At 44.0% G+C, this 12,991-nt stretch overlaps 1 protein-coding gene across 1 annotated transcript in view; it reads left to right on the top strand.

Moving 5' to 3' along the window:
* Positions 1–2,367: 2,367 nt before the first annotated feature.
* Positions 2,368–12,991, top strand: part of POLE (DNA polymerase epsilon, catalytic subunit) — a 63,559-nt gene continuing 52,935 nt past the window's right edge. Inside the window, exons 1-11 of the mRNA XM_070951344.1 lie at positions 2,368–2,474; positions 3,875–4,013; positions 5,312–5,392; positions 6,250–6,294; positions 7,156–7,248; positions 8,424–8,578; positions 8,694–8,832; positions 9,388–9,468; positions 9,614–9,721; positions 10,911–11,021; positions 11,993–12,078. Coding sequence (XP_070807445.1) covers positions 2,368–2,474; positions 3,875–4,013; positions 5,312–5,392; positions 6,250–6,294; positions 7,156–7,248; positions 8,424–8,578; positions 8,694–8,832; positions 9,388–9,468; positions 9,614–9,721; positions 10,911–11,021; positions 11,993–12,078 — 1,145 coding nt within the window. The remainder of the gene's footprint in view (positions 2,475–3,874; positions 4,014–5,311; positions 5,393–6,249; positions 6,295–7,155; positions 7,249–8,423; positions 8,579–8,693; positions 8,833–9,387; positions 9,469–9,613; positions 9,722–10,910; positions 11,022–11,992; positions 12,079–12,991) is intronic.

The following is a 12,991-nucleotide window of genomic DNA, read 5'->3' as shown; positions in this document are numbered from 1 at the left end:
TCGTTTTCACAATCGATAAATGAAAGAAATGGGCTTGATGGTAGCCCAGCAAATTGGAAAATCACTGAAGGATATTTTGAAGATGATCAGCGGTTCTCAACCTTGGCAACTTGAAGACGGGTGGACTTCAAAACTCCCAGAATTCCCCAGCCAGCATGAATTCTGGGAACTGAAGTCCACCCCTCGCTGACTGAGGAATTCTGGGAATTGAAGCCCTCCCATTTTAAACACACCAGTCAGGATTAGGAGTAGCTGAAACTGGCAAATTGTTGGCAATAAAAATCCAACCTCAATTTAACTCCAGTTTTTGTGATGGGTTCGTGATACGAAACCTGGTTTGGAGACAGAAGATGCCAACATGGACACCTGGCTATGAGAAACTCCTGCAAAATTCAGGGTGGGGTCTCCGTCTCTCTTTTCCGAGATTTTCAGCCCAGATCTGGAACCCCTAATGGTAGAACCGGTCACCGTCCAAGGCTCAAGAAAACACCAATCTAATCATCAATCCATTAGAATAGAGCTGGAAGGGATCTCAGAGGTCTTCAGCCCCCTTGTCAAGCAGGAGACCCTATACTATTTCAGACGGGGGGCTGCCCAATCTCTTCTTAAAATCTTTCAGTGATGGAGCACCCACAAAATCTCAGGAAATGTCCTTTGAAGGACATAGGACGAGATGGCCACCACCACTCTCTGACTTTCAGCTCCGGCTTTTAAAAGCAATGATTGTAAATATCAATTCTGACGCAGCAGATCTGAAGGCTGGATCCATTTAGGGGTCAGAGAGGCAGAGGAGACGTTGCCAGCCCCGAAGATAATTTCATTATCTGGCAACGATCGAGAATGCATTAAGCCGACTGCTACTGTAAAAGTGGAAAGCCAGCAAAAGTAAAAAAAAAATGGAAGGAGGCCATTCTTATAGATTTGGGAAAGGGAGGGAGGAAGGGAGGGAAGGAAGAGGGAAAAGAGGGAGGAAGGAACGAAAGAAAAGGAAAGAAGGAAGGGATAAGGGAGAGAATGCAAGGAAAGAAGAACGGAATAAAGGAGAAGGAAGGACGGAAGGGAGAGAATGCAAGGAAGGAAGGATTTAAGAGAAGGAAAGGAAGGAAGGAAGAAGGGAGAGAAGGAAAGGAAGGAAGGAAGGATTTAAGAGAGAGAAAGATAATTTCATTATCTGGCAACGATTGAGAATGCATTAAGCCGACTGCTCCTGTAAAAGTGGAAAGCCAGCAAAAGGGGAAAAAAAAGGAAGGAGGCCATTCTTATAGATTTGGGAAAGGGAGGGAGGAAGGGAGGGAAGGAAGGAAGAGGGAAAAGAGGGAGGAAGGAACGAAAGAAAAGGAAAGAAGGAAGGGATAAGGGAGAGAATGCAAGGAAAGAAGAACGGAATAAAGGAGAAGGAAGGACGGAAGGGAGAGAATGCAAGGAAGGAAGGATTTAAGAGAAGGAAAGGAAGGAAGGAAGAAGGGAGAGAAGGGAAGGAAGGAAGGAAGGATTTAAGAGAGAGAAGGAAAGGAAGGAAGGATTTAAGAGAGAGAAGGAAAGGAAGGAAGGATTTAAGAGAGAGAAGGAAAGGAAGGAAGGATTTAAGAGAGAGAAGGAAAGGAAGGAAGGAAGGATTTAAGAGAGAGAAGGAAAGGAAGGAAGGATTTAAGAGAGAGAAGGAAAGGAAGGAAGGATTTAAGAGAGAGAAGGAAAGGAAGGAAGGATTTAAGAGAGAGAAGGAAAGGAAGGAAGGAAGGATTTAAGAGAGAAGGGAAGGAAGGAAGGATTTAAGAGGAAGGAAGGAAGGAAGAAGGGAGAGAAGGAAAGGAAGGAAGGAAGGATTTAAGAGAGAAGGAAAGGAAGGAAGGATTTAAGAGAGAGAAGGAAAGGAAGGAAGGAAGAAGGGAGAGAATGCAAGGAAGGAAGGAAGGATTTAAGAGGAAGGAAGGAAGGAAGAAGGGAGAGAAGGAAAGGAAGGAAGGAAGAATTTAAGAGAGAAGGAAAGGAAGGAGGAAGGAAAGAAGGAAAGAAGGAAGGATAAATGGAAAGTGAGTGGCCCCGAAAAATGAAAGGAGTCATTTCCTCCAATCGGAGAAGAGGAGGCGTGGCCGGGGTAGAGCATTAACGAATGGACAGATGGAGCGGGAGGGGCGGGTCTGTTTGCAGAGACGGCTCTTTGGAGAAAACGAAAGGAAAGCTGCTCCTCCATTGGCCGTCGCCTAGCACCGAGACTGAGGCGTTAGGAAGAGCGATTGGTTCAGAGGCTGGTGGAGCTTCGACTCCCAGAAATTCCTGTGACGCGAACTCTCGGGAGGCGCCTGGGTCTCGCGAGATGTTCCGCAGCGCGCGAAATGCGCCCGGGAGCCGCTGCTTTGGCCGGCCAGGATGGCGCTGAGGAGAGGCCGAGGAGGAAGAGGAGGAGGAGGCGGCGGCTGGAGGCGCCGGTGGGCTGCGGAGCCCCCGGCAGAAGACGGCGAGAGGGAGACCCCTCGGTGAGGAACCCCCCCCCCGCCCCTCTCAGCTGGGCCTCGGTACAGGCGGTCCTCGGACTTACGACCACGATTTTACGTTACTAAGCGAGACACGGGTAAAGGGAGCTTTTCGACCCGTTGTTAAGTGAACCCCTGCAGTCCTTAACTTAGTGACACGGTTGTTAAAGCGAATCCAGGTTTCCCCCCCCATTGAATTTTGCTTGCCGGAAGGTCGCAAAACGTGACCCTCGTCGTAAATACGAGTCGGTCGGGCCGAGCAACTGAATTTTAGGATCCCGTGACCCTGGGGAATGGAGCCAATGGTCGTTATGTGTGAAAAAAAAAAACAGTCCTAAGTCACTTTTTCCACCTCCCCTCCACCCGGTGCCGTCATAACTTCGAACGGTCACTAAACGGATCGTTGTGAGTCGAGGGCGGCTCTGTATTCCTTTCAACGGGCCTCGATTTAAAATAGGTGGCTAACTGCCGTTCGAGGCGCTTTGTGGATGGACGTGTGATTGGGCAGCTTTTCCAGGTGCTCGTGTAAGTGGTCCTCGACTTGCAACGGTTCATTTAGTGGCCATTCAAAGTTACGACGGGACTGGAAAAAGTGACTTAGGAACGTTTTTCATACTTGGGACCATCGCAGCATCTTCACGGACATGTGAGTTACATCGGATGCTTCACAGCCGACTCACATTTATGACGGTTGCAGAGTCCCGGGGGAGTCACATGAACTTGTTTTGCAACCTTCTGCCAAGCAAAGTCAATGGGGAAACCAGATTCGCTTAACAACTGGGTTACTGATTTAAGAACTTGCAGTGATTTGCTTTGTTTTTAAATTGGCTGTACACCGCCCTGAGTCCTTCAGGAGAAGGGCGGTATAGAAATAAAATTATTATTATTATTATTTATTATTATTAACAACACTTTTTTTTATTTTATTTTTTTAATTTTGATTTATATGCCGCCCTTCTCCAGAGACTCAGGGCGGCTTACAATGCACTAAGCAATAGCCTTCATCCTTTTGTATATTATATACAAAGTCAGCTTATTGCCCCCACAACTGGGTCCTCAATTTACCTACCTTAGAAAGGATGGAAGGCTGAGTCAACCTTGAGCCTTGGCAAGATTCGAACCTGCAGTAATTGCAGGCAGCTGGTCTTAATAACCAGCTTAATAACAGGGTGCCTTAAACCACTGTGCTACCAAGTCGTAAAATGGGGCCAAAACTCACTTAGAACAGATTTCTCCCTTAACAGCATACATTTTGGGCTCAATTGTGGTCATAAGTTGAGGAATAACTGTATATCCTGCCTTAGCTACCACCATTTACCTAGTGATTTGCCGAAAAAGCCCTTTTTCAGGGTTAGGGTATTGGCTTCTCAGTTGGGTCAAAATATTTTCCTTTTCTGCCACAGGGATGAGGGTTCCTCCTCCGTCTCGGCGCTTCGGCGTTTAGAGCGCAGCCAGTGGACGGACAAAATCGATGCGCTGTTTGGGTTTGAGAGGATGAAGGAGCCCGCGGAAAGGACGGGATGGCTGATCAACATGCACCCGGTAGGAACCTCCGCCTTTCCCTTTATTTATTTATTTATTATGATTGTAATGTGTGACCTTCCCAGCCACTTTCAATTGGATTCACTTCATCATGGTGGTGCACTTAATGACTGCCGTAAAAATGGTTATAAGCAGGGTGGATTTGATTTACCGTATTTTTCGGAGTATAAGACTCTCCGGACTATAAGACGCATCTACCTTTTTTGGGGAGGAAAACAAGAAAAAGAAATCTGCCTCTGCCTCCCAGCAATTTTGCCTCGTTACAGCAAACAGACTACTTTACTTTCATTTTCATTTTCAGCATAGCTTGCTTAGCACAAGAAAAAGAAAATCTGCTCCCAGCAATTTACCTCCTTGCAGCAAGCAGCAGAGGCCCACACAAAACAGCTGAGTCGGGAGGCTGATCCAATCAACTTGTGCTAATTAGGCTGTGCTGAAGCTGAAAGGAGCTGTTTCTTCTTGCTGCTTGCTGCAAGGAGGTAAATGCTGGGAGGCAGAGGCCAAAGGGTGGGGGCCAGTGGGTGGGCGGGGCTACATTCAGTGTATAAGACGCACCTAAATTTTCACCCACTTTTAGGGGGGGAAAAAGGTGCGTCTTATACACCAAAAAATACGGTAAATCAAGTTGTGGTTTAAATCACTAGTAAAAAGGCTTGGTTTAAATCAACTCGATTTAAATCATAATTTTTAAAGAGCAACTGTCATCTCTGTCCCGCAGTGGCTCCTCCTCTGACCTGCTATTGACTCGCCGAGAGTCCCAATATTGCAGAATATACAACCTCATGCTACATCCCTAAGCTCCATTTCATGCTGAATAAACTAAATTATTAATGTATCTTAAATAGAAAACTATATTTGGATAGATTTTTACTCCAAAAGCATTTTATTAAAATAAATTTGATAAAAATAAAAAAAATTCGATTTAACTTTAAAAAAAATCTGATTTTTTTAAAAAAATCATTGATTTTTATCCACCCTGGTTATAAATCATGTACTTTATGACTGCATCAACTTACAACCAATTCCAATCACAATTATAGTTGTAAGTAAAGGACTAGATGCATTACAATACCGTGACTAAAGGCTTCAAATTATCTTTTAAATATTTTTCAGTTTCAGAACTTCAAGGATTAGCATCCTTGCCTGGAGCTTCTGTTTTCTCATACGTCCAATTTAGTTCTTTGGGGCAAAAAAAATGTTATTGAGCACATTGAACCGATGGCTCCTAATTGTAGAATAGTATGTTAGGAGAATGTGATTTTCTAATTAAATGGCTTTGGTAACCTTGTTTGCTTTAGACGGAGATTTTGGATGAAGATAAACGCTTGGTCAGTGCTGTGGATTATTATTTCATTCAGGAGGATGGAAGTAGATTTAAGGTCAGTAGTGTCTTTAAACTGGACCTTTTAAAAGTGGTATTTATCCATGGGCACATTTTAAAAGTACTGCTTGAAGTTGGGAGGAAGATTAGATATACAATGAATGGGATTGTAGCACATACATGTTAATACACGATACGTAATAATACATAATGCAGGTTGAAATAAGTGTCCTGGACTATATTGTCTGGAAATTATACTGTGTCTCACCTAGAGACATAGGCAACTTATTACTCCAGTTAATCAATAAATTAATAAATACAATCACCTATAAAATCTGTGTGGATCGATCTTTCTGGTATCAACTCAAAGCATTCCTCGTCTGCTCTGGGCAGGAAAGTGGGGAGGACTGACGGAGCAGTTCTGCAGCCAAGTACAAAAGCACATTCCACGCAAAACTTGTTCAAGGTTGGATCTCAGATTACCAGAGCTGGCATATGAGGCGTAGTTTCTACAGCCCGCGAAAGTGCCTGGTTGGAGAATGTGATTTATGACATAGACTGAGAGGAGGGGGGAAACGGTCAGAGTTGAGCCGTAAATTATATGCGGCAGATTTCATCCGGGAAGTTGCTGACATGTTGCTCCTAATAGATAACTGGATTTCTTTTGAAACTTGGCTCTAGGCTCATGAGTTAATTAGGGCAACCGGGACCCCTACATCTGGCTTCTCTTGTTGCTTTATAATTTACTAAACATTTTTCTATCTTCAGTGCAACAACATCTCCCATTTTATAGGTGGAATAGGCAAAGAACCATTGGTCTCTGGAGTGTAGCTTAGGTTAAACTGGTAATAAAGAAACATGACCTATTTGTAAAACATTGGAAACTCAGTTTGTTTATTTTGTGTTCTCTCCTAGGTGGCTTTGCCCTATAGACCATACTTCTACATTGCAGCCCAAAAGGTTAGTCTAATCTACATTTGCAACATTTGGGTTTCAAGCCTTAAGCTGTTCGGACTTTGGTCCACTGTAATATCACTCTTTGAGTAGACATTGAATATTCAATACTTCATTTGTGACTGCATCTTAGAAGTAGTAAATTGTAAGTAAGTAGTTGTTCCTTAACTGCGATATACGATCATATGTGCTAGTGCCTTATATACTGAGAGGTTTGTATGGCTATGAGGCTGAGCTTGTCGATCGAAAGGTCGGCAGTTCAGTGGTTCGAATCCCTAGCACCGTGTAACGGGGTGAGCTCCCGTGATTTATCCCAGCTTCTGCCAACCTAGCAGTTCGAAAGCAGGTAAAAAGTGCAAGTAGAAAAAATAGGGACCATCTTTGGTGGGAAGGGAACAGCGTTCCGTGCGCCTTTGGCGTTGAGTCATGCTGGCCACGTGACCACGGAGACGTCTTCGGACAGCGCTGGCTCTTCGGCTTTGAAACAGAGATGAGCACCACCCCCTAGAGTCGGGAATGATTAGCACAGATGTGCGAGGGGAACCTTTACCTTACACACACACACATACAGCGTATATTAGGACTTTTCAAGAACATTATTAACAATGAAAAACTTTTTCTGAAAGTTTGCTCACCATCAATTGCATCAGGGTGATGAGTCCTGTTGGAGAAGGGCGGTATACAAATTAAATAAATAAAGTAAGGCTGTGCTTCAAGGAAACAGTAGCTAGAGAAAGTCAGCTCATCATTCCTTCGTCCTTTGCAGATGTACAGACAATTTCTTATAAGCTCTTCTTCTCAGGTAGAATTTGAATAGTAGTAGAAATAAGTTCTCCTGAAACCATTTAATATAAAGTGTCTGTTTAGGGTTGTGACCGAGAAGTATCATCCTTCCTTTCCAAGAAATTCCAGGGGAAAATAGCAAAATTGGAAATCGTACCCAAAGAGGATCTGGACTTGGTGAGAAATGGATTCAACAAGATTATTTTAATAGCTTTACCTAAAGATGTAGCGTGATAATCCCTGATCCGTTTTGTTTTTGTTATATTTTTGAGGGACGTAAACAGGAAATGAGAATATTACATGAGAAGCTGTTGTGGTTGTCCCTATATCCCACTCTTGTGCCTCCACCACTCTGCCAGTGGGTCTACTGATCGTGAACACAGCAAACGCTGTTTTTTTGTATGCAGGAAGACCAGATGTTTTTGGCATCTGCAAGTTAAGATACCAAGAATCATGTGGCAGATGTTGGCGAAAAGCTTTTGCCACAGAGATAAGAGAATCGCTACTAGTTAACAAAAAGAATGAGGATGGGGCTGTAACAAAATAGTAACATCTATGTTTTTGATCCAATGTTGCTTTTCTGACCTAAACTTCCTTAGAAAGTAAACAGCACAAACTTAGTCCTGGCAAATCTCTTTAATTCAAACAGCTGTGAATTATTGTCCTTCCCAGTCCGAAAGGTTTCACAAACAGTCTTTCAGGGGAATGTTTATAAACACCCACCTTATCTCCCTTGGAATGCTGCCAGAGAAGTAGTTGCCACACGCAGGGCAAGGCCAAATTTAGCACGGAGTCAAACAGGGCTTTTCCAGAGCTTTTACCGACCAGATGAAGTAATTGCTTCCTGCAAAAGCTCACGTCCCGTTCGCCTCTCTTTTATGTCTTATGGGAGGGGTCAATCATCTCCAAGCCTTACTCCCAAGTCGACCCTGTTTTCTTAATTGTTCCTGTCTCCTGGTAGCTCTGTGCATGTGCACACTGGGAACAGGCTGACGCTGTTCTTCTGCCTTGCTGATGTCAGACTCTGGAGACTCCGGAGGCAGCAAAGAACTACCAGATGGCCTTGGTCCCCTCTCTGCCTCTGACTTAGAGCCCTTGTCCGAGCCTTCCCCAGACTCCAGGATTGGCCCATGTTCCTCCCCAGCCTCCTCACTGTCCGACTCTGCTGCCAGCTCCACAGGCTGCCGGCGGACTACAATAGCCCTAACCTGATTTGCTTCAGCTACTGTATTTTTAAAAACCTCCTTCTGTACTCCATTTGGTGGCCTTAATTGCTTCGATCCCATGATCCATGCATCTCTATGAATCAATCTCTCAAAAGTTTGACTCTGGTCTTTTTGTTTTTGTTTTAGCCCAATCACCTGGTTGGCCTGAAACGAAGTTATATCAAGCTTTCTTTCAACACCGTGGATGACCTGATAAAAGTCCGCAGGGAGATTACCCCTGCGGTCAAGAAGAACAGAGAACGGGACCAAGCTTTGGACACTTACACCACCCTGCTGACTAGGTAAGGTAGTCCACGAATAGTCCAAGCTCTAAGCACATAGCACTTATAAGAGCATCCGGAATAACGATTCCTATAATCTTCTCAGTTGTCCTCACCACTCTGCTTTTTTTTCTAGTGCTCTCACTGGGCACAGTCTGAACCATGAGGAGGAGCCCTCCAAGAAGACCGCAGACCAGATGGACAACATCATAGATATGCGGGAATATGACGTGCCCTACCACATCCGTCTGTCCATCGATCTGAAGATTCACGTGGTGAGTTGTTTTAAGTTAGTAACCCGGTTGTTAAGTGACTCTGGCTTCCTCGTTGACTTTGCTTCTCAGATGGTTGCCAAAGTTGATCCCATGACCCCAGGACACCGCAGCTGTTCGTAAATATGTAGTGTCTGAATTTTGATCATGTGACTCTGGGGATGCTGCAATGGTCATAAGTGTGAAAAATGGTCCTAAGTCACTTTTTTTTTCAATGCCATTGTAACTTCAAATGGTCCCTAAATGAACTATTGTCAAGGACTATCCTTAGTAGAGTGAATAGAGGCTAGGACCAAATTCCATCTCAATGTTATCATCTTAATTCTGGGCCTAAGGCTTCCCGTTGATTGCTTTCCTGCATATGTTACAATGCTTTTGCTAGATCTTATATTTGAGGCTGATTTTAACCGTGTTGTTGTAACGTAGGTACTGAAGAGTCAATGCAAAATGCTTGCCATCTACCTCTGTTCGGCCTTTGGCTGTATTGTTTAAATTATTAAAAGGGACCAATTGTTTTAAACATCTTATTCGTGTTTGGTCCTCTTTATTCTTTGACAGGCTCACTGGTACAACGTTCACCACCGGGGCAGCAGTTTTCCTCCTGAGATTATTCGACGGGATGACATGGTGGAACGGCCCGTGAGTATCTCTGCAGAGGCTCTCCAGAAACCTTTCTAAAATCCCTAGGCCTTGAAACATTGGCCTTGTTTGCGTGGAGCGAGCCTTCTCTCAAATCCCTGACTTTTTTTTAAAAAAAAAATATTATTATTATTATTCCTTCTAGGATCCTGTGGTTCTTGCCTTTGACATTGAGACTACAAAACTCCCTTTAAAATTTCCTGATGCAGAAACGGACCAGATCATGATGATCTCCTACATGATTGATGGCCAGGTGATTTATTATCCCTGTAATTTAGTCTTGAGGTCGCAGGACATGCAAAAAAAAGAAAGAAAAAAAGTGCCATTTAGAATGTGGGTCTCCAACCTTGGCAACTTTAAGACTTGTGGACTTCAACGCCCAGAGTTTCAGTTATCATCTCGGTTTACAGCTATTAAATCATCATTGCCCTAACAGTATTTGTCAAAGGAGGTTTGCAAACTGCACTACAGAAGAAAGATGCTTACAGGGCTGGCCAGCATCCTTGTGTATGGCATCCTTTTAAAACCCCGTTCTCTTACGTGGCTCAGGATTTGGTCCAATATGACGACTAGAATCCCATAGAAAAGGAGAATAAGAATGAGACTGCTACTAACTCGGCTCTGAAAGAAGCCATGATGGGGTAGAGGAATTGCAGACTTTTCTGGCCAGAAAGGTTTGAAATTTGGAGTGGGAGCCCCTTCTCTTCTTTTCCTGCGATTGTTTTCTTCGCTCAGCTGATCCTGTTCTCCCCTCTTGCTCAGGTTTATTGGCTCGAATGGTTCACAGAAGCCCAGCTTCCTTCCTTGTTTAGATCACGGGGTCCCCAACTTCTGGGCTGCAGCCCACTAAGGGGCCATGAGACCTTTGCAACCGGGCTGCGGGAAATGGGCAAGAACACACGCTCGCACCTGTGTATGCTGCTCATGGGAATGTGGCTACACGCATCTGTGCTCGCTGGCGAGGCGCTTGTGCAGAAGCATCCCCTCTCCCAAAGGTGCTTTATTTTTTCAAGAGGCAACTGGATTTTTCTTTGAAGAGGTCACGCTTCTCATCCACGAAGCTTCTTTAGTTCTCAGTTCAGTTCTTTAGAGCGGAAGAAGCTTCTCTGGATGAGAAGCAAGACCTCTTCAAAGAAAAACCGGAAAGTCCAGCTGCCTCTTGGGGAAAAAAAGCCCCTTTGGGACAACTGTGACCTGGATGACTGAGAATCTCTATAGACATCCCCTCCCTCCCATCCCCTCACTCAACGCCGCCGCTGGTACGCAAAGCTGGAAGGTTTGGGACCTCTGGTCTAAAAATGTGATGCACGCGTCAAATGAGAATGAAGAAAGGATGGAAGGGGTACCAGACCCCGAGGTTGCACTGTTCCAAATTAACATCTTAAGAGGACGACCTGCTGATCAGACGTTCAGTGGCATCTCTTTCTCCTTGTGTGGCTCAGGGCTACTTGATCACAAACCGGGAGATTGTCTCGGAAGACATAGAAGACTTCGAATTCACTCCCAAACCCGAGTATGAGGGTCCATTCTGCGTATTCAATGAACCTGATGAGGTAAGCTTTCTTTTTCTTTTTCTTTTTTCCTTATCCTTACATCTGTAAATTAAATCGAATGGCTACTTAACTACGCAAGTCAGTTTTTTGACGAAATATCGTTAACCTATTTGACGATGTACGATAGATTGATAGATATAGATGATTGATAGATAGATGATTGATAGATATTCTATAGATGATAGATGGATAGATGATTGATAGATGATGGATAGATATTGATAGATGATTGATAGAGATATTCTATAGATGATAGATGGATAGATGATTGATAGATAGACAGATATTCTATAGATGATAGATGGATAGATAGATATTGATAGATATCTGTCTATTGATAGAATCAGTGATTCTATAGATAGATAGATGGATGGATGGATGGATGGATGGATGGATGGATGGATGGATGGATTCTATAGATGATAGATGGATAGATAGATGATTTTTTTTTTTTAATTTGATTTATATGCCGCCCTTCTCCGAAGACTCAGGGCGGCTTACAATGTGCTCAGCAATAGCTGAAATAGATAGATAGATAGATGATAGATAGATATTGATAGATATTGATAGATGATAGATGATTGATAGATTCTATAGATAGATGATAGATGATTGATAGATAGGTGATAGATTGATAGAGATAGATAGATATTGATAGATGATAGATGATTGATAGATGATAGATAGATAGATAGATAGATAGATATTGATAGACAGACAGACAGACAGACAGACAGATAGATTACACCAGGGGTTCCCAACATCAGCACCGGTGCACAGCATGCCAGAAATCTGGCTATGCAAACAAGATTTCTTTGACTAGTCTGTCCAAGTATTAATGGTTTCTGACCTACTCTCCCACCAGGCTCAGAAACAGCCAGGCATAGTTATTTGCAGAGACTCATGAATCATAACAGTCTCTAAATGCCCCACTTTCTTTTCTACCTTTTTTTTTTAAAAAAAAAAATCAGGCTCATCTTATCCAGCGGTGGTTTGAACACGTTCAAGAAACCAAACCAACTATCATGGTGACCTACAACGGAGACTTCTTTGACTGGTGAGAATCAGACCTTATAAAGTCTGCTACCTGTACCTACATAATCAGAGGTGGAGATATACCTATCCCGAGTAATCCTTTGGTCCAGAGAAAGAAACAGGCTCTAAAAGCCAAGTGGAATCTAAGCCTGCGAGGTTATCCGTCCTTATTGACTAAAAAAAAAGGGCATCATCCTTGCACAAGAGAAACAAATTTGCATGTTGACTATTTAAAAAAAAAATCTTGAGGATAGAAAGAACATCCAAAATACGTCCACTTAACCTGGAGTGCTTCTTGACTGCTTAGTGGCATGTATTCCTATGGAAAAGAAAATGGAATATTGTGGAATTTTGGGGATTGAACCTGAAGGCATAGAGCAGGGGTCCTCAAACTACAGCCCGTGGGCCGGATACGGCCTTTCAAAGCCATTAATCTGGCCCGCTTGGGACCACGAGGCTACCCCGTCCACATCGCCCCACCTACCCGCCGGCCCCCACCCACCTTCTGGAGGCCGAGGAGGCCAAAAATGAGACGCGCAGAGACCTCAGGAGGCCAAACATGGGCCTGTTTTTGGGGAGCAGAGTGGTATTGGAGGCCGAGGAGGCCAAAATTGGGCCTGTTTTTGGCCTCCAGGGCGAGGGAGGGAGGGAAGGAGGGAGAGAGAGAAACACACACACACACACACACACGTCCCTCACACACCGCAAGGCAGCCACATCCCTTCACTAACCTGCTTTCCACCCCCCCAAGAGCCATAACAAATTAAAAGTTTATTTTTTGTGTATTGTTTAATGGACTGCTGAATTGGCCACATTCACCCAGTCACATGACCACCTAGCCACGCCTACCCAGCCAGTCTGGGTCCCCAATAGTCTGAGGGACCGCGAATTGGCCCCCTGTTTAAAATGTTTGAGGACCCCTGGCATAGAGGAAC

The sequence above is a fragment of the Pituophis catenifer genome, unplaced genomic scaffold (assembly GCF_029215685.1).
Source record: "Pituophis catenifer annectens isolate HBS135680 unplaced genomic scaffold, rPitCat1.0.hap2 SCAF_10, whole genome shotgun sequence".
NCBI classification, from domain to species: Eukaryota; Metazoa; Chordata; class Lepidosauria; order Squamata; family Colubridae; genus Pituophis; species Pituophis catenifer.
Note: the sequence above shows the minus strand (reverse complement) of the source record. Positions and strands in the feature narration are given on the sequence as shown.